The sequence below is a fragment of the Cyprinodon tularosa genome, unplaced genomic scaffold (assembly GCF_016077235.1).
Source record: "Cyprinodon tularosa strain WSP-4 unplaced genomic scaffold, ASM1607723v1 ctg210, whole genome shotgun sequence".
In the NCBI taxonomy this organism is placed as follows: domain Eukaryota; kingdom Metazoa; phylum Chordata; class Actinopteri; order Cyprinodontiformes; family Cyprinodontidae; genus Cyprinodon; species Cyprinodon tularosa.
Genome location: NW_024038779.1, coordinates 2,321,353 through 2,346,785, shown reverse-complemented (window position 1 = coordinate 2,346,785; position 25,433 = coordinate 2,321,353). Strand labels below are relative to the sequence as shown.

The window sequence follows — 25,433 nt, the reverse complement described above, 5'->3', positions numbered from 1 at the left end:
CATGGCCAACCTGATTTAAAACTATACAGTAATTAATCGGACAACATGTAGTAATTTTATAGATTTTATAGATTGACTTCCGCCGCTTCTCCTATTAATATGGTAAAGCCCTCCGGAGCGTCCGGGACACGTGATACAAATTAACCAATGAGCTGTGTCAGTCAGGGCTGCTGCTGTTAACTACTTTTAGACACTTTTTCTCACAAAGGAAAAAAAAAATCCACAATTACAAATATATTTGGCATAAAATCACACCACACCCAAAGTATAATATGATATGGTGACAGCAACATTATGCTGGGCTTATCTTTCTCCAGGTGATACTGATCTTTCAGTCAAGGTTGATGAAATTGTTAACAGATTTAAATTAACTATGGAGGGCTAAAATCCTTTAGCTAAAAACCTGACGATAGTAAATGTTTACCTTTTTCCACCTTGTTTATAGAGGAAGAAAATAAAATTGCAAGGGGCTTCTATAGTACTGGAGCTCTTGAAAATGGCTATCAACTACAACATGTCCACACAGTCTAATGCAATAGATTGAATTTAGGGAATGTTGAGTGGTCAAACATTGCTGACTTGGCATCCTGAATGCTGAAAGAAAATTAAGCACTGGTTTAGTAAAGCATCAGTTTAATGCAGTTCAAACTGATGCAGCTGAGTTACTGCAGATTTTCTATTTCTTCCATAATTTTCAGTTGACCTATACAAAAATATATTGCTATATATGTAAATGATTTACACTGAACTTGTTTTTCCCTTTGAAAAACTACTGGCATTTTAACTATTTACATTCACTGAAGCTTTAAAACTGTGTGGGAGTGATTGATATTGCATATTTTGTCTTTGTTCCCTTTGCATCTGCATCTAACCGACCTCTGCATTATCAAATCATGTTTTAAGCTATACCTGTGTATGGTAGTGGCATACTGTAGATGGGATCATGAAAAGTTTTGCCAAGTTGAACTTTTCTCAATTTGTTTATTTGACCCTTGTGAACCTATAGGAGACATTCACCAGCATGCCCTTCTTTGAGCTCCTTTGAACAACCCAGCAAATCATCTGGTCTGCTGAGCCCCCACTGACCCTATGATCTATTACTGAACCCCAGCCATTCCCTTTGCTTTTGGCCTGATTAGGTTTAACCAGTTGAAAATAGATGTTGGGGTTGCTGTGGCGATATCAGGGAGGTAATAATTAGACAGTGGTGAGAGGGGATATTTGAACCCCTCTTTGTGGAAAGCGAATTTCCGCTCCAAAAGCAGAGTCCGACCACCGTGACTAATAGTTCTCTTCCGTAGCAACGCTGAATATTTCCCTATGTCCCAAACATGATGGCTAGATGGGTGCGCAAACACACACACACACACATACTGATGTGTAGAGTTTAGCTGTCCTGGTGCAGAGACTATAAAACTAATGGCCGTGAATGTGAACACGATCTCCGGCTGGCTCTGATGGTCGTCCAGGTGTGCTTGATGAGCCATCGCTGTGATTATCAGCACGCTGCATTAGCACAGCTTGAAGCCCCTCAAGTAAATCGCACAGGAGAGGCAAGTATTTGACTGCAGGTGGTCCCCAAACTATGTTAATGGGCCTCCACCTGCTGTTGGGTCACCGAACCCTTTAAAAAAGGCTTTGGCCGTACTCCTCTCGGTCTGGTAAAAGGAGAAGAATCCAGGGTGAAAGTCATCTCAAAAGGAACATAAGTTCTAAGCTAGTCCTGACAAGTCTTTTATATTTTAATCTATTTTATGTGATACCATCAGTAATGCTCCAGTACATCCCATCGGATTATCAGATTGCTGCATACCCTCCAGTCTAACCATCTACCCTATTTGCCTTAGCTTCATTGTGGACAGATGTTCACATCTTCATAGAGGTTGTAGTGACAATATCTTAGAGATAATCGTATTAGCTTGTATACTTACCGCTTGAGTACAATTTCATAATCAGATATATTTTGTTTATAGCAGTAGAATGTAACATATAAATAATGAGTTATGTTAACCATGTCTACACAATAGAGATAGACCTAGGCTGTTTTCAGCTGCGTTCAGCTGGTTTGTTTGAACTACTGGATCAACAAGAGTTCAGTACTTGTAACCTTTTCTGCCTTAGCTGGAAGGCATGTTATTTACTGCACTACTGGATGCAGTGCTTGGCACCTCTGTTACAAGTACTTTACTTTCTTCAACTCCTGATAATAGAAATCCATATAATCTTCTCTTAGAATGATTGACATGGTTGGAACATACACAGAAATGGGATAATTGACTTTGCACTATATCTCTCTAGATTGTCTAGTCTCTCTACTCTGTAGATCAGCCCACAGTTTTTGCTCAGGGATTAAGCACCAGGGGAAGCATGAATCAGGTTAGATTGATGTACTTTCCCTGTGTTAAACTGGACATGTTTTTCTATTTAGAGAACTAGAAATAATCCATTTTCAATTTCCTTTAGGAACCACCGACTTTTCAATAATAATCTGGTGTTTCAAGGACTTCGCCACCATATCCTTTGTGACACGATTCCCAGGGTCTTTGGAAGACAAAACAGTCCCTCAGCATTACAGGTCCTCCACCATATATAACAGTGTGCTTTTCGAGTATTTCTTGCTGAACAGCTTGCTCTTAGTCTCATTGGATTAAAGCACACTGTTAAAGTTCCAGAATCCATCAAATTCTACATGTCTATTACTTTGTGATGACAGACAGCAAACAAAAAAATATGGCTGCTTTGGTTTTGTCCTGTTTCCTATTTATAAGTTTTGGAGACTTTTACCTTCATTTTGATCAGCATAAATATGAGTCGGATTTATATCTAGGGGTTAAAAGGAATGCCCCCATTTGGTTTCCCATGTGAATTTCAGGGAAACAGTCATAGCTTACTGTTTTGAAGTTCTTTAAAACTCTTGTTAACTTCAAGCAACCAAAACATTGGTTACATGTTTGTAAAAAGGGATTGTTTTAGGTACATTTTTTTGAGCCACAATGGATTTTGTTGGAAACAGATTCTTATGAACTAAACTATTGCTAATTGCTATTTATAGAGAGGCTTTGCCGCAGTAGTACAAATGCATTTATTTTTAGTCTTTTTACAGATATTTCCTAGGTGTGCCAGTGAATAATTAGATTTCGAGTTACGAGTGTTAAACAAGATGGTAAAAGGTTTTTTGTTTGTTTTTATACAGCGGCTTCGTAAACTATAACAGATGTGTAGATATGTGAGACAAATAATAGTTTGGATTGGTCTTGATAGAAACCACACATGCCTTAAAAATATACAGGCAGATGTGTAGAAATCTTTCAAGAAATAGTTTGCAAAAGTGGCTCATAGTAACTATGCTCTGAAAAGCTGTTTAGAGCACAACACAGAGGGTTTCAAGATATAACTCATGATCTTTGCAACCACTTGTTGCATGGATGCAATGCTCACACCTTTAGCCACATTTGAGCAGCTGCAGATCCTTTGCCACAGGCTGCCACAGAACGACTCCCTGTGGGACACAGACAAATAAGAGGACGCAAAGGAGAAAAAGTTGGCACAAATGTCCACTTTCAGAAGCTCCATAATGAGCACACTGTGGCCCCTTTGATAGTGCTTCATCAACTCAGCAGTTAAATGCCTCTCTTTATTTAGCCCTCAAACTGTGCAGACTATCAACTCCAGCATTAAGACAATGAACAATGGTGCATTTACATCTCGCAGCGGGTGCAACGCAGTCCACCACTTTGTGATTACTGTGCCTACTCATTCATCAACCATCACATTAATCCAGATAAGGGCCAGATCAACGCTCAGCTAATATTTTCATCTAGAGTGAGATCTCTGACAGCAAATTAAAAGGGAGAGCTGACGAGTGCAGAGTCCTTCATTGTAGATTGTCAGTAAATCTCAAGTGCTCTAAGGAAGAAAGTAATAGGTGGATGGCGAAATTGATAATATTGTTGTCTCTTATGAAATGAAAGAAGATCTGAAAAAGGAAAGTTGAAAACAGAGATTTAAATACCGTGTTTGTTAAGATAGATAGCCTATTTTTGATATTAAACCAGGAAACTTTTTTTTTTTTCACAGAAAATAAGTTCTAGTCCTTAAATGCCAGAATAATGTCTCCGATTTTTAACCATTAATTTGTTCAAGGCCGTATAAAAGACAAACTTATTGTTTTGTTTTTCTAAATCAAGAAGATGGTAAATTAAGTAGCACTTTTCTTTAATATACATCTTGAAAGTCTATAATGTATGTATATATTTATAGACTTTATTCACAATCTATTCAGATATATAGTATTTAAGAAAGAAATCTTAATTCTTTTAACTCGCAAGTTAGTTTTTGGTATTAGCCAGACTGCTAAATGTTATGTGCTAATGTGTTATGCGTTAAAAATCCTCAACAGATATCTCAACTACATCTAGACTTGCTTTGATAGCAAAGAAAAGGCTCATTCCATTTTGTAAGTATTTAGCAGAATGGTTTTTTGTGACGTTGGTCAAACGTTTGACTTCAGCATTTCAACATATTTTTATTTATTTGGAAAAGTTCACTGGGCTGCTCAGTGGAGCAGTAGGTAGCACTGCCGCTTTGCAGCAAGAATGTTCCGGGTTCAATTACTGGCCCGAGGTCTCTCTGCATGGAGTTTGCGTGTGCTCCCTGTGCATGCATAGGTTCTCTCCGGATATTCCAGCTTTCTCCCACAGTCCAAAAACATTACTTTTTGTTTAATTGGCTTCTCTAAATTCTGCTTTAGTATGAGTGTGTGCATGAATGGTTGCTGCCTTGCAATGGACTGGACACCTGTCCAGGTTGTACCCTTTCTCTCGGGAGATAGGCACCAGCACCCCTAGTGGGACAAGCATGACGGAAAATGGATGGATGGTAGAGTTCTTTTGGGCCGTTCCCTGAAAAAAAAAATTCTTACATCTAGACGGTGGCATCCCAGTACTTCAGTTTGGATTGTTATTCAAACTGAGACCATTGCTATCCCCTCTAGGAGTTGCTATCTCTATGGTCTGAGAAAGACTTATGACCTTTGCATGGGGTACCGCACCTTTCGCCCATAGACTGCTGCAGATAGACAACAGTGCCTCCGTCACACTGACGAATAAGCAGATGAGGATTGATGAATGGATGGATGGAGTGAGTGAGCAGCAGTGGTCATTTCAACCAAGCACTCCCATATTGGTTTCATCAGACCATAGGAATTTGTAAGGTTAATAGGTAATGCCCCTGAGTATATTTGAAAATCTTTATTTTGCATTTTGTGTTGTTTTTGGGGTAATATCTTCTTCCTTTCTGATTGGCCCTTTAGACCATATCAATAGAGGACTGGTTTAACTGTGGATAATGGCACTCTCCTGAGCATCAGCCAGCATCTTAAAAAGTTGTTTTCCTTTTGAGCTGGGATTCATACACGCATTTCATGTAAAGCAGACCCTGTTTCATTCCAACAATAAGGTCAACCAGGGGCCATCCTAAAGTCACTTTAAAGGAAGTAATTAGAAAATAATAATAATAATAATTCAAACATTAGTCTGGTATTTTGCAAGAAGAAATATTTTAGAAGTCAAAATGGACCTTGAACAGCAAGTCTGATTTGAGTCAGAGATAAATAAATAATGGTGAAAACAGTGAAAACTAAAGTTTGCCTTTCTATTAATACAGTCTACATAAACATCCCATTTTAACCATAGCCCTTAGTTTAATGTTTTGGTTTCTGCTTTATGTTGCAAAAGCTGTTGTCTTTAATTTCCTTGTTCTAATCTACACTCTAGTTAGTTAGCAGAGAAATTAAGAATTAAGTAAGTAATTGCAAAGTCCTCTGATGTCTCCCTTATATCTAATGTCCTTTTAATCCAACCTCAACCCATTGGTGAAAATGCTGTGTAACAGATAAAGCCATACACTAGGTTGTGTAGCATATTGCTCAACAAAAGGACATTGTTTGGGTCAATAACAGCTGTTGATAAAGGCCTCAATTGATAAGGACGGTGTCCTTGGCTCAACTTTGCATCTCTTTTGCCTTAGACGTCTTCCCAAACACAGACTGATCTGTGCCTCTGTGCATAGAGGCTTTCTCTATCTCCCATGGAGGGTGGCAAGGGGAATATTAAAGACAGAGCTCTTGTCTCTTTAGTCTGAGTGAAAGAAAGTGCAGTTTAACTCCTCTGTGACCAGAATGAACGTCTAAAAATATACCATGACCGAGCAGTAAAAGTGACCAGGAGCATGTAAACGTCCTTGCGTAACTCTGGCAGTTTTGGCGCGATGGGGGATTAAACCTCCGGGCAGACAGTTACAGCTAGTGAAGAGTAAACTTACTCTGCGGCACAGAGGAGCGAACTGGTGGGCGAATGACAGCAACTCAGCCTGTCCTATTAATTAGAGCAATTGGCGTGATTTCTGCTCTGCCATCAGGGATGTGGGTGTGCTGTGCTGGCAGCAAATTGACCTCTATGTGGCGGCCGGGCAATATGGCAGCATGGAGGAGAGAAACTGCAATGAAAAACTGTTGAGGTGGTCCATGAATATTAGTCATTTAGATTTTGTTTTTATTTCCTCAACCCAGCAAGATTTCAGAACATTTTTTCCTACTTACTGTTTCTTCGTTTTGTTCTTTTATTTCTCCCAGAGCCCATGCGTCCGCTGCAAGGCCTCATCGCCACAGATATCCAGTCCAGGCAACTGTCCCTGCAGTGGGAGAATCTGGCGTTCAACCTGACACGCTGCCACACCTACTCAGTGTCCCTGTGCTACCGCTATACCATGGCGGGAGGCGGTGGAGGCCACAACACCACCGTCCGTGAGTGCTTGGCAGTGGAGCACAACGCCTCACGCTTTACGCTTCGTGACCTTCCACCATACCACAGCATTCACGTTCGGCTGTCACTGGCAAATCCAGAGGGGAAGAAGGAAAGCAGAGAGGTCACTTTTCAGACTGAAGAGGACAGTAAGTACTTCATAGGGGTTAAGCTGTTGATACTTGGAAAGATTTAAAAAAGTTTCAATTTGGCCAGCATGTTGGGAGCCTAAAGCTGTGCAGGTATGTTTTACATTAAGTCTGTTTGATTGCAAATAACCTATGACAGCATGTTTTTATTTTAACATTGAAAGCAATAACGGTTTAACATGCTGCCTCCCTTTGAGAGCATTTGTATAATATCATGGTACATGATCATTAATTGCACAATAGGCAAGGCTATTCTAGCAAGTCCTGTAGCCCAGAGCACCAACACTTTGAAGGTCTCAAATATACATATTATGTATTTATGCTTTAGTATTTTAAAGTATTTTATGTTTTAAAGCAAAACCTTTTAGGTTTTTTTTTATTTTGGGAAATTTCATATAGTGCATTAGGCCTACATGACTATTTGAAACAGCCAAATATTTTTTTATGGGGACAAGATCCAGATAACTGGATGTTGCTGTTTATTTACCTATTAAACTATTTCAATTTACAGGCACCTAATATTGTTCACATTTCAATTTACAAGATTAAGACGATAACTTTCTCACTCCACCCCTTTAGGTGCAGGTGAAAGGCATAAATTGGGGTGTGTATTAGCCCTTTGGCTATGTTCACACTCCAAATCTTAATGCTCTATTACGATATTTTTGTGTGGCTCTTGACACAAACGTCTCAAACTGTGGCCCTTAAGTGACCCTCATGTGCAGAAAAACTGTAACAAGACGTTTCAGACAGACCTTCAAAGAGGACAGCCTGTGAAGTCAGTGTCTATGGATGGATATAAAGTTCTTTAAGCAGTGGAAGTTGTTGGCTGTTACAGCTGACAATGTAAAACAAGTAAAATGGGGAGTAAGGCTACGTTCACACTGCAGCCTGAAGTTACCCAAATCCTATATCTTTTCATGACAGTCTGAACAACACAGATCCGATTTTTTCCAATCCGACCCATGCCACTTGGCCATGGGGTCCTGAATCCGATACGAATCTGATATTTTCAAATGCGACCTGTGTCTGAACGATCAGGTCGCATTTGTCCGACCTGAACGCCATTAGTAACTGACATAGGTCACTATTCTGCTCCTTACTACACAGAAGCGGCAAGAAAAACAAACACCATGGCGGACGATGATGCGGAGAGCAGTTTCTTTATTAACCATCTTGAAAAGATTGAGGTTTTAAGGTTTGGAAAGATCACTAGATGTGCTCCAGCACTACATCGATGTTTATTTCCGTAAACACGAAGCACGCTGGCTTGTGATGTCGTTGAGTCCTCTACTGTGCATGCGGGAAACTTAAGCTGTATGAATGCAGTTCACACAGGAGATCACATACAAGTCACATGTATTTGGAAATATGAACGGCAACGCCAACAAAGCGGATTTCACAAAAAAATCGGAATTGAGCATCAAAGCCGGCAGTGTGAACGTAGCCTAAGAGAGCTTAACTAGAGCTCAACAAAATGGATTCCATGTGACTTGGCCTGTTCACACTTTCACGAAAGAATCTTACCTGAATCACTTCAGGGCAAAAAAAATAAAAAATCTGATTTGGGCCACATTTGTGTGCAGTGTGAACATATTCTTTTTGCCATGGGCAGTACCAAAAAATTTATTTTTGGAGCAAAGTACAAGATACATTTTAGAATATCCTATCTCAGAAAAGAAGGCATGAGGTATCTGTTGTCACAAAAAAAATAAATAAATAAATAACCGTAGCAGGTCTAAGAAAATAGTTAACAGGTCTTGTTACATGATAACTTTTATTTTTGAGACATGATGATTTGCTGACATGTTCACTGTAGCAGAGGTAACATCATGGCTTGTGTGTGATGAAGCAGTTTGTGTAAAGTAAGGTTCGACTTAAACAGGTTGAAACAGACCGATCCTACTGTAACACATTTAGCCTTCCTGTGTCTTTCTCTCTTTACTAAGATGGAAAAATATTCTGACCCTAAACGATGAAAATGGTTTCCTCAAAAAAAAAAAAAAAAAATCATACACCTCTCTTGTAAACTTAAATGTTTTAGAATAGCTAAGTGTTATATTTTGAGTATACTTGGGGAGCAGTGGGCTGCCATCGTGGGGTGCCCCGGGAGCAAATTAACAGCAAATATATATGGTATGCATTGTTAAAAAAAGGGTATCTTCAATATGCACTTTATAGTTATTTTTTACAATTGTTTATTTTTTGTTCTACTAAAAGATTCCTTTGCAGCACTTGGTATGGTTTAACTATTTTGAAAACCAGATGTTTTCCCAAAGGACATAATTTAGTGTATTTGTTAAATGAAGCATAAGACTTTTGTTGTTTTAATGTGTTTTAATCTTCCAGTAAATGTCACTGAGATTTTCCAGGTCTGAAATGCCCAACTTTAAATGTCTGTAGTTCTTCAGAACCTCTTTTAAATCAAATATGTTGCCGTGGACATAAATCTGTTACTCCAAATGAATAAAACAGAAAAAACAAGGGGTTCATACATCAATCAGTTATTTTTCAGCTCAGCATATTTTAGAATAAAACAGTTCTCCAACAGTTTAGTACAGCGGTGATGTTATCCATCTGCCTGATCTGATTGATTCTGTTGAAGCATCACAAAATAAGTTTATTTTCAGACTAAGACATAAGAGAGAAAATAAGGAGTCTTGAGAAAGAATTTCATGCGTCTTATCTTCTATTTTTTCACTGTGGTGGCACGTTGTTCCCTTGGTATTGGAGAGAAAAATCAATTCTCACATGAAAGAAAATCCAACCAAACCTGATTTCTTACAATGAGGTAAAGATAAACAGAATGAAGAAAAAAACATAAACTTGTAAACCAAGAAATGTTTCGTTTAACTGTTTGGATAAAGATACATATGCCTATTTAAATATAGAGTATGCCAATTATAACAGCTCCTTTTCAAAGTCTAAGTAAACAAATTTGTCATGTGGATTATCTGAATTCAAAGAGACAGCTCAGCTGTTTGACTCTTGCTTTAGCCTCAGGCCTGAATCTACTAGTCTTCCTCTGTAGACAGACTCTGAGGACACAGCCTTCAACTCTATGGCCCAAAAACTGCTTCAACTTAAATATTCAGTCGTTCGTATTCCTCTCAGAAACTTATTTCTGAGCAGGCAGCTCATATATTCATATATATATTTCAACTTAAAGTGAAAAGGGTGTGAAATTATAATATTTTGTTGAAGGTTTTCTCTAGTGTGTGTTGAAAATATATCATTCATGCAGTTTATATATTAAAAGTATCCTTATCTGATCTTCTCTGCCTGTCTGCTCTCTGGAAGTGAGTTTCTCATGTGGCTCTTTGTTCTGAGCCACTGTGACATTCACTCCGGTGATATTGACACGACAGGCTCATCGTGGGATCAGCACTTCAATTTCCCTGACAAATGTTTGCTCTGACAATTTCTCATAGTTCCCGGAGGCATAGCACCAGAGTCGCTCACCTTCACACCTCTTGATGACATGATCTTCCTGAAGTGGGAGGAGCCTGTTGAGCCCAATGGCCTAATTACGCAGTATGAGGTGAGCCCATGGAGACACCTCTGCTAACTTAACTTACACACTTCACTGAGCAGCACAGATGTACATTGATGTACATTGGGCATCTTTTTTACATGATAAAACAAATGACTCCCTAAATAGAAATGTGTTTATTGCACTTGATATATAGTAAATTGTAATATTTTTGTTTTTATTTTATTTCACTGCAACAAATGAAAAAGATTCATGTTTATGTGTGATTTAGAGCCCTGTCTCTGAAGCATTAAACCTAGACTTTTTTTGTGTGAAAAGTTCTTCTATTTTGTTTTATTTTGAAAGTCCATCTTAGCCACTGCACTGGAAAAAAATCTAAATCTAGATAAGTCATTGTTCCTTAAAATAAGTGCATTTGTTCTTGGATTGGGGAGGTAAAAGAGACACCTTGCCAATGGAACAAGACATTTTACACCTAAAATAAGAAAACATAATTGCATTGTCTTACTTAAAGTGCATATTATCCAATTATCTTAATTCAAGGGTAAAAATACTCATTCCATTGGCAAACTATCTCATTTACCTACTCAAATTAAGGGTAGGAAAAACATTTTTACTTATTTCTAGATCCTTTTTCCAGTGTGATGTAGACGCATTGCTTCCCAGGATGACAAGCACTGCTCCTATGTTAGCTGCTAACAATGAAAGCAACTTTGATTAGTCACCACTCAGTGCTGATAAAAAATAAAATCAGTTGATCAACAAGTATGTCCAACAGACATAGAGGTGCAAACAAAGGGATAAACTTTGGGTTGCTATAAGAAGACAAAAGTGAGGGGCAGTTTTTCTAAGTAGTATTTTCCAGTAGTTGCAGGTACAGTATATTGCAGAGGCAGTTTGGGAAATTTCTGAATCTTACTTCTGACTCTCAAAAGTAAATATTCTGAAAGTCTTATCCAAATCTCCACTTCTTTGGTCACTGGAGTTCATAATTGGGCAGAATCATCTTCTGCAGCACTCCAAAATATATTTTATTTCCTAGAAACTGAAATGTAGCAGTTCTTGTGGTATTTTTGTTTCACTGCTAGGAAAAAAAACCCTCACTGTCCATATGCTGAGCCATTTTCAGTATCACTGACACAAAGCAAAATTATGGGATGTGCTTAATAAAAAAATCCTGCTCTGTAGCGCATTTCAGTGCACAGCCCAATGTGTCCCTACTAACAAAAATAGCAGAGAGGGCTTGATACATTCACTGACCTTGCACACAGGCTTGGACTTAACATTGCACTTGTCCCATTGGAACCGAGGCTGGAACTTTTAATCAATAACTCACATACATTTGTTTTAGCTGTGGGGCCTCTATTTAGCTGGATAATGATTTTGTATTTACTGTACACTCTCTCTTTTTCAGTAGGTCTTCCTACAGATCCTTGGATTAATGCTTCCTTTCTTGACCTTTTGTGCAAGGGCTTTATTGAACCAGACCTCTAGGCTGACAAATAAAGGGGATGCTGTACCTGATTTTTGTGTTTACTTGTGATGATGACCATGGACTGACAGAGAAAGAAAGACAAAGATATCATCTTCATTACTCAACGACTGATTTATTGACCACATGGTCTAAATGCCATGAACTGTACAGCAGTTCTGCAAATCCTCCTTAATATTCTTGCCATCATCTTCTCTCACTTTTTGTTTTTGTTACTTAAAAGTAAATTACTATATTGTAACAACAAGAAGGCACAATGTGAGGATGACAGAGTTAGAGAGATACTCTCAGTGTGCAGTCTAGGCATTCACATTCATAATGCTTTCCTGCATTTATTCCTTTAGAGGCTTTGATATACGTCCTAATATCCTCACTCTGAATGCAGGCGGGTCACATCAGTCAGCTCTTGTCTTTCAAACAGTACAAGTGGAAGCTCTCCACCAGGTGCATGAAAGGCAAGAAGCCTCTTGAAGAAAAACTACAGAATTTCACTTTTTAAGGACGCTGACTTGTGGCATTCTGTTAACAAGAGTTAATCGATGTCATAAACACTTACCAGCAGTGATTTAAACACTTGAGTCTACTTTTTAATGTGTGGTGTCCAGAGCTTTTGACCTCAATAATGTGCTACTTAGGCAGGCAATCACTCATTGTTCACATTAGTTTTTTGAAGAAAGCCCACATTGCTTAAACTAATGCGACTCAACAGTGGCAATGTCAATTAGGCCTTATTCATGTGAAATTTCAGACTGCACCGGTGTAATCAGCAGAACCATTTAAGAAGCTCATTTATTTTTTAATTGAGTGAATCATAGTGAGTAACTTCAATAAAACCTTCCGAGGGCTGAGTTAATGGTCTTACATGAAATCTACAAAAGTCTGTAAACACAACTCAGAATCTAGATCACTCGCTCCTATCTCAATATTTTAAACTTTCTCTTGTTTTTTCACCTCAACAGATCAGCTACCAGAGCATTGAGTCGTCGGATCCAGGCATCAATGTACCAGGTCCTAGAAGAACGGTGTCCAAGCTCAAAAACGAGACGTACCATATGTTCTCTAACCTCCACCCTGGAACAACATACCTGATCTCTGTCCGGGCGCGTACAGCAAAGGGCTTTGGACAAACAGCCCTCACAGAAATCACCACTAACATCTCAGGTGAAACACCAATTACGTACACTAATATCGCCAATTATAAGAAATTACAAGAAATATTTTAGCTTTGTTTAATGTTAGTAAATATGGTTTTATGCTTAAAATAAAGAAGTCAGGTCTTTATGCATCACTCAAGGGAATTGGATTAGTAGACAATTAGGATGTATTTTAGAAATCTGTAAAAAAAAAAAAATGCAATAATAAGATTAAAGTCTTTAGCCTTTTATCATTATTCAGCTCCTCATAAAAAATTACCAAAATACCAAAGGAATTAAAGTGATTAGTTATGGTATTAAGCCCATGGGTCAAAAAATAGCCTATTTACTGTATTGATTTGGAATACGAGGAGTAAATGACAAGATGTGAGCACATGGGTGGAATTGCTTGTAAAATTCTGAAGGCAGACCTTTTTTTAAAGATTTTTTGGCACTAGGAGGACCTGCGGCAGAGGTAATGGGGCAGGATTCATACCTCTGGAGGCAGCTTTGAAGACTAACGCCTATGTACATTAGTTCAAGCTTTACCCCTGTACCCATGTAATGTCATACCTGGAATAATGAGCCTTTTTACAGAGGAATAATTCACGAAAGAAAGTTCCTTTAAATACATAAGAAATAATTGATTGTGCAATGTTTTGGTTTGGTTTGTTTTTGAGGCCTTGGTATGACACAGTGAGGAGCCTTTTACTTTTTGGATTTGTGTGCTTGTTGGGGGATAGTCATGCCTGGAAAGCGGCTAGCAAGCTGTGCAGTTGAATCAGTCTTGTTCTATCAGCTATGCCCCTGGTGACCATTATTGGTAATTCGCTGGTAATCACCTTCTTAATAGCTTGTGTTTTAGAAGCATGAGGAAAATCTATCTTTCATCCACAGATTGTTTATACTCAACAAAGACTTCAGCCACTGTATATGCTGCGATATGGATTTTGGCATTGTTTTCTTTCGACTATAATGTTTTTCCTTCACTGACGCAAAAGCTGATACTGTGGGAGAGCCATATTTCAGTGCTCCTCCAAACTTCCCGGGTGCTGTCACCTCACAGTCCACAGGATATAAATTAACTCATAGAAGGCAGAGAAACATCACATAGGGAAAAGGTCTGTGTGTAGTATATGAAGAGAAATGTAGTAAATCCCTGAGACTTGAATGTCACTTCCAGGAGTCTCTGAGCTTATTATGTGTGGTAAAAATTCAGCCTTTTTTTTTATTATGCTTTTTTCTTTTGGTAAGGGGTGGGATTACAACCCAATGGAGCTCTGCTCCTCTTTTGCTAATAAATTATCCTTATTTTTAGCCCATATATCTTTTCAGGAAGGTTTAGGCTCTGTACGTATAATAGATTAAACTCACCATTTTGGCCTATTGGCTTCTTATGAGACAGACTTCTGGCATCAAGCCATGACTACAGATACAGTTCAGAAGTCTTTGCAGATCATCATCTTCTTGCTTCAGCGGCCCACAGTGCAGAACATTCACTTACGCTGAACGTCTCCTAAATCTGCGCTGACAGCTAGCAAACACTGAACACCTTCAACAGCCACTACTGTCAGCATCTTTAAACAACACCCACCACAGAGTACCTGACTGCACACATTTCCTCATTCGCCTATGCCCTTATACATTCAGTGGATGCGTCGCTGTGGCTGATGCAGTAATGTCCCTCAGACAGACTGGACCTGGCAGCAGGCTTCAAACTGTTTTTTACTGCCGTGCTCTGTTAACATCAGAAAAAGCACAGCCGGTATTCTTTAAAGCCTCCACCCATAATTGATGTCAGGTCTATTCTGCTGCAGTATTAGCAAACTGCTTTTTAATTCGATAATTATCTATGCCTCATGAATAGTTTGCTCTGCTTCCCCTTTGCTAATTGACTGCTGATATTGAAGAGAAATGTGCCACAACATCTCTGGGGAGGAGCACAACTTTAGCCATATCCCTTCCAATGAGAAAGGCATTCAATTTAGCCTCATTGCTGTGATTGTTAATTGGCGTTGTGTCCAAGAGAACTGGAAAGGGAATTCAAGTATTGTGTTCAAAATAAGGTTGTGGGTGTAAGCTGTTACATAAAGGTTGTGATGCTAAATGCTTTATGTAAAATAGGGGTAAGCAGTCTGCTACCACTGGTCTAGGACATTATTTTAAAAATATCTCAAAACCAGATTAGGCAGAGATTGTATCTAAACAGATATAAGGGGTTAGTCTTGCTGGAAGGTGAACCTCTGCGCCATCTTCTGCTGGCTTGAACAGATTTTTATTATTGTTTTTTTCAACGTTTCCTTGTCCCTGCTAAAGAACTGCATCCGACAACATGATACACTATATTGCCAAAAGTATTTGCTCACCCATCCAAATTATTGGAATCAGGTGTTCCAATCACTTCCATGGCCACAGGTGTATAAATTCAAGCACCTAGGCATGCAGACTGTTTTTACAAACATTTGTGAAAGAATGGGTCGCTCTCAGGAGCTCAGTGAATTCCAGCGTGGAACTGTGATAGGATGCCACCTGTGCAACAAATCCAGTCGTGAAATTTCCTCGCTCCTAAATATTCCACAGTCAACTGTCAGCTGTATTATAAGAAAATGGAAGTGTTTGGGAACGACAGCAACTCAGCCACGAAGTGGTAGGCCACGTAAACTGACGGAGCAGGGTCAGCGGATGCTGACGCGCATAGTGCGAAGAGGTCGCCAACTTTCTGCAGAGTCAATCACTACAGACCTCCAAACTTCATGTGGCCTTCAGATTAGCTCAAGAACAGTGCGCAGAGAGCTTCATGGAATGGGTTTCCATGGTCGAGCAGCTGCATCCAAGCCATACATCACCAAGTGCAATGCAAAGCGTCGGATGCGGTGGTGTAAAGCACGCCGCCACTGGACTCTAGAGCAGTGGAGACGCGTTCTCTGGAGTGACGAATCGCGCTTCTCCATCTGGCAATCTGATGGACGGGTCTGGGTTTGGCGGTTGCCAGGAGAACGGTACTTGTCTGACTGCATTGTGCCAAGTGTAAAGTTTGGTGGAGGGGGGATTATGGTGTGGGGTTGTTTTTCAGGAGCTGGGCTTGGCCCCTTAGTTCCAGTGAAAGGAACTCTGAATGCTTCAGCATACCAAGACATTTTGGACAATTCCATGCTCCCAACTTTGTGGGAACAGTTTGGAGCTGGCCCCTTCCTCTTCCAACATGACTGTGCACCAGTGCACAAAGCAAGGTCCATAAAGACATGGATGACAGAGTCTGGTGTGGATGAACTTGACTGGCCTGCACAGAGTCCTGACCTCAACCCGATAGAACACCTTTGGGATGAATTAGAGCGGAGACTGAGAGCCAGGCCTTCTCGTCCAACATCAGTGTGCGACCTCACAAATGCGCTTCTGGAAGAATGGTCAAAAATTCCCATAAACACACTCCTAAACCTTGTGGACAGCCTTCCCAGAAGAGTTGAAGCTGTTCTAGCTGCAAAGGGTGGACCGACGTCATATTGAACCCTATGGATTAGGAACGGGATGTCACTTAAGCTCATATGTGAGTCAAGGCAGGTGAGCAAATACTTTTGGCAATATAGTGTATCATCATCACAGTTCTCTGTGGGTATGGTTCAGAGTGATGCTCACTGCTAGTTTTCTGGCCTACATCGTATCTTGCAATTAATCCAAATGTTTATTTTCATTTATATAAACAGACACACTTCTACCACCTACTTGCAGCAAACAGAGCTCTGTATAACTTCCTTTTAAAAAAGGCTTTTCTTAGGCCCCATCCACGCAAAGTCAAAACGAACACGTAACGCTAATATTTTCCAGAACGTTTGTCGTAAAGACGGAGACATAAAATAAATGTGATCGACCACACGAATGCATGAAAACGCTGCAAAATGTATGCCAGGCCTGTAAGTGGTACTGTGGTGCCAAAGCAAAAATATGCTAAAAAAACAGGCAACAAAATGTAGGGCATGCGCAGTAATATTTATACATGGTTGCCCTACGCGTCCATTTTCGTGGTTCAGTCAAATTCAGGTGCTGAACTATGTCGTCGATATTGCTCTGTTCTTCCTGGAGATATTCCAGAAGAAGAAGATTCTGTTGTAAGCCCGACAGCAGGGTGAGTAGCATGAGCAGCAACCATTCAACACAGTACGGCGCCATTGTTGTTGTGATACTGTGTCGCGCATGCGTGTTTGGAGGCGACGCTATGACACATGCGTGTAAGAAAAAAAAAATGCGGTTAGACCTTAAAGATGGAACCACAAAAAAGGCGTTTCAAAATCTTCCCACTCTGAATGCTTAATAAAAAAAAGATCGTTTACAGACCCCCGAAACGCCGGCTTCGTATGGATGAGAGGCTGGTTTGGTGAAAAATTTGTGCGTTTAGGCCAGGGTTTGACTTTATGTGGACGGGGCCTTAGTGTTTATCCTCCATAATAAAGAGGTTTTTGATTATTTTTTTTTTACAGAATTTTATTGTCATTACACTGACACAAGTACAGAGCAAGGAAATGAACTCTCTGCATTTAACCCATCCCATTGGGGGCCAGTCAGCTGCCATAGTGCGGCGTCTGGGGAGCAGTGTGGAGGTTAAGGGTCTTGCTCAGAGACCTAGAGTGGTAGTCCGTGGGTTTGGGGCTCAAACTCAGAACCTCAGGATTCCAAGCACAATGCCCTAATCACTAGACCACCACTCCCCAAAGCAGGCATTAGAGTGAAGGGTCTTGCCTAAGGACCCACACTGCTCATTCCCCCCAGCTGGGATGCGAACACAGTCCCGTTTGCAGGACGGGGGACTTACCATTTGAGCTAGCCAGTCGCTGCAAGACTAATAGGGCTGCTGTCATCAGAAACTCTCATTTGAGCCGTGGATCTCTGCTGCTCCTCCAGACTCACCATGAGCCTCTTCTTTGCTTCCCCAGCCTCTAGCTTTAGATTTACTACCATGCCTCTGTACTTTTGTAGCTGCGCCATTCTTAAATGATGGATTGAATAATGCACTGCACAGCTGTGTGTCGCAGTGAGCTTAACGCAGACATTTTTGATTTTTGCTCAAGAGAATCAGGAACTAGCTGTGGGTCTAGATACGGCCGAGGCGGTGAGGAAGTGGGGGTGAGTTAGTCTGACAACGGAGGGACATGAGGGCGAAAAAGAGCAGGGATCCAGGTAGAAAAAAGGTCCCAGCGTTCTCGCGCACCTCACTCTTTTAGCTGGTCAATCTTCACGAGTTGTTTTCTGCAATTGCAGTCATAAAAACAAAACAAGCTGGTCTCCTGTCTGCGGCACTGTCTGCAGTCAGCTACAATTTGGGAGAGATGCAGCGGATGGGGCGGGGACGTCTTTTTGGCTACCTTCACACTGCAGCCTGAAGCGACCCAAATCCAATTTTTTGGCCCATGTGCGACCTAGATCTTATCTTTTCATGGCTGTCTGAACAACACAGATCCGATTTTTTCCAATCCAACCCAGGCCACTTTGCTATGTGGTCCTGAATCCGATACGAATTTGATCTTTTCAAATGCGACCTGTGTGTGAACAGCCAGGTCGCATTCATCCGTCCTGAACGTCATTAATACTGGACAAAGGCCGCTATTCTGTGTCTTGCTACGCAGAAGCGGCAAGAAAAACAACAACCATGTCAGATGATGATGCGGAGAGCAGTATTTATGTTTAACCATGTTAAAAGATTGAGTTTTTATGGTTGGAAAAGATCGCTAGATGCGCACCGGCACTACCGTCCATGTTTACTTCCGTAAACATAGAGCACACTGGCCCGTGACGTCATTGCATCCTCTACTGCGCATGCGGGACACTTGCGTTGTATGACTGCAGTTCACACAGCAGATCACATACAAGTCGCATATATTTGGAAATATGAACGGCAACGCAAAAAAAAATCAGATTTCACAAAAAAAATCGGAATTGAGCATCAAGGCCTGCAGTGTAAACGTACCCCTTGTTCCCTGCGACACCTACACAGACAACCTAGTTTTTAAGTATAATCAGGCTTCAGATGTTTTAACCCTAGATTTTATAAACTATCCCCACTTTGAATGTTTTCAGCCCCCACGTTTGATTATGGAGACATGCCGTCACCCCTGAGTGAAACAGAGAGCACAATTACTGTGCTGCTGCGCCCTGCACAGGGCAGAGGAGCACCGGTCAGGTGAGGAGATCACCCCAAAACAACATATTGTATGCTTTCAATACCATGGTTTATTAAAGTTGCATTCCCACGTTGTTTCCAGTACATACCAGGTGGTGGTTGAAGAGGAAACTGTGAAGAAAGTAAAGAGGGAGCTTGGACTTCAGGAGTGCTTCCCATTGCCCATGTCTCATGGTGAAGCACAGGCACGGGGTACACCGCACTACTACACAGCCGAGCTGCCGCCCAGCAGCCTGCCAGAGGCCAGTCCCTTCACTGTTGGAGACAACCACACATACAACGGCTACTGGAACAGCCCATTGGACCCGCGCAAAAGCTACCTGGTCTACTTCCAGGCTATGAGCAACTTCAAAGGGGTGAGTGACCACACTCTGGCGAGAGATGTGCAGATCTGACAGCATTTGATCATCAAGCTTTAAGCAGAAGGGTTTAAAGCAATTCCAGAGAAGAGCCTTTTTAAATAAGAGTCTGTTTTTATCAGCTCTTATCATGCGGTTAAAGCTGCTGAACAGCTGGCATTGTCTGAGATCACAACCCCTGAAGGAGTATTTGTGCTGTAATATTCTAGGCTGTAAATATTTATTTCCCCCTTATTTTAATTCCAGATTTTTGAGTATGGAGACACTCTGACTGGTTGGAATCATTTAAAGCACACAATGTACTTCATGTAGCTCTCAGTTCCAATCCAAGGCTGTTTTCCTACATCATTGTTTTTAAGCAGACTAACACACACTAACACACCTTGTGTGATGCCACATTACCTTTCCAAACTCCATCAAAGAGAAAGCATTTACCTTGGCATTGCAATTACTTAAACTTAATTGGGCAAAGGTGCAGATAACCAGAAGTTAAAAGATTGTGCTTTAAATTTTTAAAGACTGTGGAAATTAGCAGGGATTGCTAAAGGATAAGTGAATGTGACAGTGGTAAAAATAAGTATTCATTAAATATTCCACATAAGACTGAATTATATAAAAAAATATTTACAATTGGATTCTTGCAGCAGAAGAAAACATTTTTAAATAGTTTTCTCAAAAAGTCACTATTTATAGTGATCTATCATTTCCTTTAGAATTTTGGCCCCAAAGCCTGATTCATTTTGGCTCACTTTTCTTTTCTTGATCTTTTTTTTATCTGTTGGCCCACTTTAAGCCCCTTGATAAGGGATAAATGTTGCTATATGATGCTTTGAAATATACAAATCATCATAAAGGTTTGCATTGAGTTGTCCTTTCACTCTGGATGTTATACACTGCAGTTTTTTTAGGGAATACTTTAAAGGTACTGTTAGTCTTTCCTATAGATAGAAAGCAGACCCACAATTAGTTCAATGTTCTTCACTGTTGGCAGATAAGCAGACATGGCAGGTGGCAGCATTTCTTATATCTTATGTGAAAAGGATTTTTTTTCCAGATGTCTCAAACAATTACAGAAAGGGTTCTGTGCAAGAAAATACTGTTTAACCAGCACCAAACCGGGGGGCAACACTGCTGTTTATTCTACACCTGGTTATGGAGCTTGATGGATACTTTTGGGTGTTTTAACAATAAAAATAAACCTATATTTAAAGTTCCTATTGAGCTGAAAATCTCAATAGGGAGTAGTCTGATATTTTGTTCTTAGCAAAAGACTCCTTACTACTGAGGTCATTTTAGCCACTTTCTGTAAACCCGGGTTTTTCAAAACCAGGTTGAACCACTAACAATCACCTTTTACCTCTTTTCCCAATTGACTTAAAAGCCGAGTCTGACCCCCGCTGGCAAGCTGTGTGGCCACTGTCCTCCACCACTGTGTATCTGATGATTCATCACGCTGGGTGATGTAAATAATAGAGGGCAACATTGACGCGAGCCAGAGCATAGTCAGTATTCTTTATTAGTTCGCACTTTTATCTGTTCCAATCCCTCTTACCAGTGACGCACCATGTTTATTGAGTTGTTCCGGCTTGTTAGATCAGAAGCGACTGGCGGGTTGTGTTGACATCTGTACGTTGTGTTCAATGGTTTCACATAATTTAAAAGGTCAACCTGGTCTGGTGTTCCCACAGCATGCTGACCAGAGCCGAGCCGATTTTAACGCGGGTCGATTGCCGAGTCGTTTGATCCTGTTTTTAAAGTATACCTCAGTTAATACAGAAACACTTATGTTTTTAATTTAATTATGTCATGATTATGATTTAATCTCCATACCTGTCAGACACTGAAAAACATACACCTGTCTATAAATATTTTTCCAATATTCCTGCTTTGGAGTGTAGTAAAATACCACATTACATTTGATCAGTATCATAGCTCACCCACCAATGATGTTACCATGGCTAAAATGTCTCATCTTTATCCTGCTATTCCCTTTTTTAATGATGGTGGATGTTAAGCTGGTTCAGAAACATCACAATGTGTACCCTAAAATACGTAAAACTAGATTAGGATGCTAGCACTTCTCATCTATCTTATATTCTTCTATAGAAACCAGTCTGCTTATTAAGTTGAGTGATTCCATTAGGCTTGAATTTGGTTTATGTTAATTAGAAGCAAATTTAGCTTATTGTTTAATGCCAGAGTCTAAGCATTGTGAAAACAGAATAACTATCATTTGAGTTATTTAAAATCCATTTCCTCATTAAACACTGTTTTCTAAAAAAAAAAAAAAACATTAACTGTCACAATATTAACTAAAGCAGTGAAATTTGAAAAGCAGCATATGTTTGACTGCCAAAACCAAGTGCCATGATTATAGCAGAGCAACGCTGCTTTGAATTTGGTCAAATAAGAAGTTTTTGCTTGTGTCTGAGTCTTGTTACACTATAGTTGCTCTTTTTATCCCTTTCTTTTTGAGCCTTGTTTGGGATATAAAGTCCCACAAAAATGACTGGGTGGCACATGCTCACCAGTATCATCTTTTTTCCAACTCAGTGGAGAAGCACATGGAGGGAAGTGCAGTGTGAGCACTTCACAAAACTAGACTGCTAAGCATGGGATTAGATAGGGGACGCCTGGCTTTACCAGCGGAAAGGATTACGTTTTGTTTGGCCTGGCAGGAGGCCAGCATTCTTGACCCATAGTGCCAAATCATACAGCCAACATTGTCTCCAGTCTTTCAAATGCTGCAAAATACACTTTCATTCAGGGCTAAAATCTTGCTGCTTTTCTGGACACACATTAGTGTTCAAATATTCCGTAAAAGATGCAAAAAATAAAAAGAGGTTATCATTCAAGAGCATTCAAGTTTGTGGCAATTAAATCATACAGAGGTTGTTGTTTGTAAAATGCAGTAAATTTCAGGACAAAACAAATGGTGGCATGTCATCACAATCCTGCAGACGCCATGAGCTGTGTTGATAAGACACAACACAAATTCCTAAAGTGAAATTGAAGGAGACTAAAGTGAATATTCTGAAAGTATGTAAAACTGGTAATTAGACTTTTCCCAAAGCAGTCATTATACCAATCTCTGTTAATGGTGTTACTAGCATTCAAGAGCCATCATTTTCCCCTCACATTGTTATCTGAGAATGATCACATCCATATGTTTGAATTAATCTATTAGAAACAAGTAGTAAAGTTGAGTTTATGTTAAGGTTGTACCAGGAGTCTTCCAGCAGTTAAATAGTTGGTGCTCTTTTGGATATTCTTCTGAAATAACACTCTATTGTCACGTCCTATTCAAACTTTGGCTTATAAACATTTAGGCCAAACAAATTGAATTCCAGTTTTGAATCATTAGTTAAGAACCTTTCACTTCAAGCTTAAGCCAATGTATATTTTGAATAGTCTTTATCCCATGTTTGTCATGGTAGCATGAGGGTATTTGAGGACCTAAATGCAGAGATCAGGAGGCAGAGGGGAGTCTTGAACATTTATTCAGGCAACTGAGACAAAAACCCAAAGTACAAAAATACAAGGAACCAAATAATCCAGAAAACTTCAGGGGGAGTCAGAGATGATGAAGCAGCAAAACACAACAAGGAACCAGCACTGAGTGACTGCAGAGGTGGTGTTTATAAGGGGAACGGAACAAAGGATGAGCTAATGAACTGAATATGGAACAGGTGTGAGGAACTAACTAGAAGGAAGCCAAGGGGAAAAGGAAAAAAGTGTAAGGGGGCAACAGAGAGTTTCTAAAGACAGCTTAAATATAATGGAAAATAAACCAAAAATCAACATAACAGAGTAACTGATAACTAAAAACTAAAAACTCAGAGTCCCAAAAGGGGACAACCATAACAATATTTTAAAGTAACACTACTTTATTAACTTATAAGACTTATCTTCCAGAAATACAATTAATTATGATTTTAGCCAATTTTAATTTTAAAATATCAATAGTTAAGTAATCTAAATAATTACATAGGTTTTTTATTAAAACATCAAAAAATTTAGAAAATAAAAGTTAGAGAGAACTGAAACTACAGAACAGAAAATCTTTTGATACTGTAAAACCTGGGTCAGAACGTGGCACAAGTATTTGTAGATAATAAACCCCAATAGAATTTACAGGATTATTGTGGGAAAGTGTTTCAGGAAAATTCAGTAAAACATAACTGCAGTCGTGCGTACGTCGTTCATACTCCTGTGTAGGTTAGGCTTAGGGACAGGGTTGGTAAATCAATGAACCAATAGTCGTCTGCACAATCAACATGCCCACACTGGCCTGCAGCGATAAGTCCCATTTACACTACCCTTTAGAAACCGTGATGTTTAGCATGGTTTGTTAATGGTCGTAAGAACCAAGCTCAGCACGGTTAACTGATCCAAGCTCGGTTCGAACTCGACACAAATTGGTTTTCATAGGGGTAGTCTAAACTGGGCGATACTGTTCTCGGAAAATCTCTAATAACCCGATCTTTAGCCAGATACGGTGTAGATTCTAAAAGGTGTGTTGAAATACCAGTGAGGGCTGGGTGAGCATATGAACACTTGAAAGAAGGGGGCTCACACTGACTTCAGAACAATCAATATACAGGCAGCAATGAGACAATCTGGTAAAGAATGGCAGAGAGAGGCAGAAAATAATAGACATGATTTGACTGTGAGCATTGAGGGTACAGAGAGGAGCAGAGTAAAGTGTGTCACAGCCAGCCAGCTCAATATAACTACTAGCATTACAGGCGGAATTCAGAACAGAAATACAATTCTGTGATGTGGTGCTCTGCAGTTTAAAGACATTTTTTTTTATATAAGTTTAGACAAAGTAATAGACTGAAATCTGTCTCTTCATAAAGAAAGGTACAGACTTAGCCTTAATGTCCGATGCAAAAGTTTACAACAAAAGATAAAGAGAACAGCCGATCTGTTATCCACTGAATTCTGCCTCCTTGTTTAGTTTGAGAGGCAGCCTTAATTAATGCTCAACAGCGCTCCATTGAAAACCTTTTCTAAAAATGTTAACAGCTTTACAGAATTAATTTTCAAACACCAAAGCTATGCTGAAAATAGCTACTGTATGTCACCTTTCTACAAACAGTGTCATCAGCTGTGAGACTTGTTAGCTCCTACTTATGGTGTATTAACTGATTACAAAAAAGGTTGGATTTTTACTTTACCTATCTCCCCTGTACATCTCTGTCTTTTACTACTTACAATAGCCTTGAGGAGTTTAGAAATAGAAAAAAAGGTTCTCCAAGAAATTTAGAACCCTTCCAAAATCTGTTTCTGATTAAGCTTTCTTATCACTAGACTTGTTTTGATGTGTCAGATTTGATAATCACTACAGGTCCTTGCACCCTGACCTCCTCATTGTAATTCAGACTGAATTGTCAGGCCCTTTAATTGCATTCCTCATTAAATCAGTACTCGTGCGCTTAGTATTTTGTTTACCTTGTAGTCTTTTAACTAGTTTTGTTGGAAGTGTTTGACCCACAATATTTGGCATTTTACCGCCTCTATTATATCAAAGTAACTGTCAAGCCTGTTATTGCTGCAGTTGATCGATCACAACAATAAATAACAGACTGTTGCTTTGTGGGCCACAACATTGGAATCTGTAACATTTGAATTTTTATCTCCCAGCTTTCTCGACACATACACAAAACGTGTGCTGTGGAGCCCTATGTTGAGCTCCAGCATTTGTGTTTTGCATTTAGAGCTGCCAGGAACCAGCAGCCCCTCTGGCATGACTGGCTGTGCACACAGAGACATGTGATGTTTGTTTGACAGTCTGGACCTTGGCAGTTTACTCTTCTACTGAGCTCTTGTGCA

General features: G+C 39.8%; 1 protein-coding gene across 1 annotated transcript in view; it reads left to right on the top strand.

Annotated features, from left to right (window-relative positions):
• The window catches only part of ptprub (protein tyrosine phosphatase receptor type Ub), a 270,284-nt gene that overhangs the window by 178,937 nt on the left and 65,914 nt on the right, over nt 1-25,433 (top strand). The window contains 5 exon segments of the mRNA XM_038285405.1: nt 6,632-6,949; nt 10,381-10,490; nt 12,894-13,095; nt 19,134-19,236; nt 19,319-19,592. Coding sequence (XP_038141333.1) covers nt 6,632-6,949; nt 10,381-10,490; nt 12,894-13,095; nt 19,134-19,236; nt 19,319-19,592 — 1,007 coding nt within the window.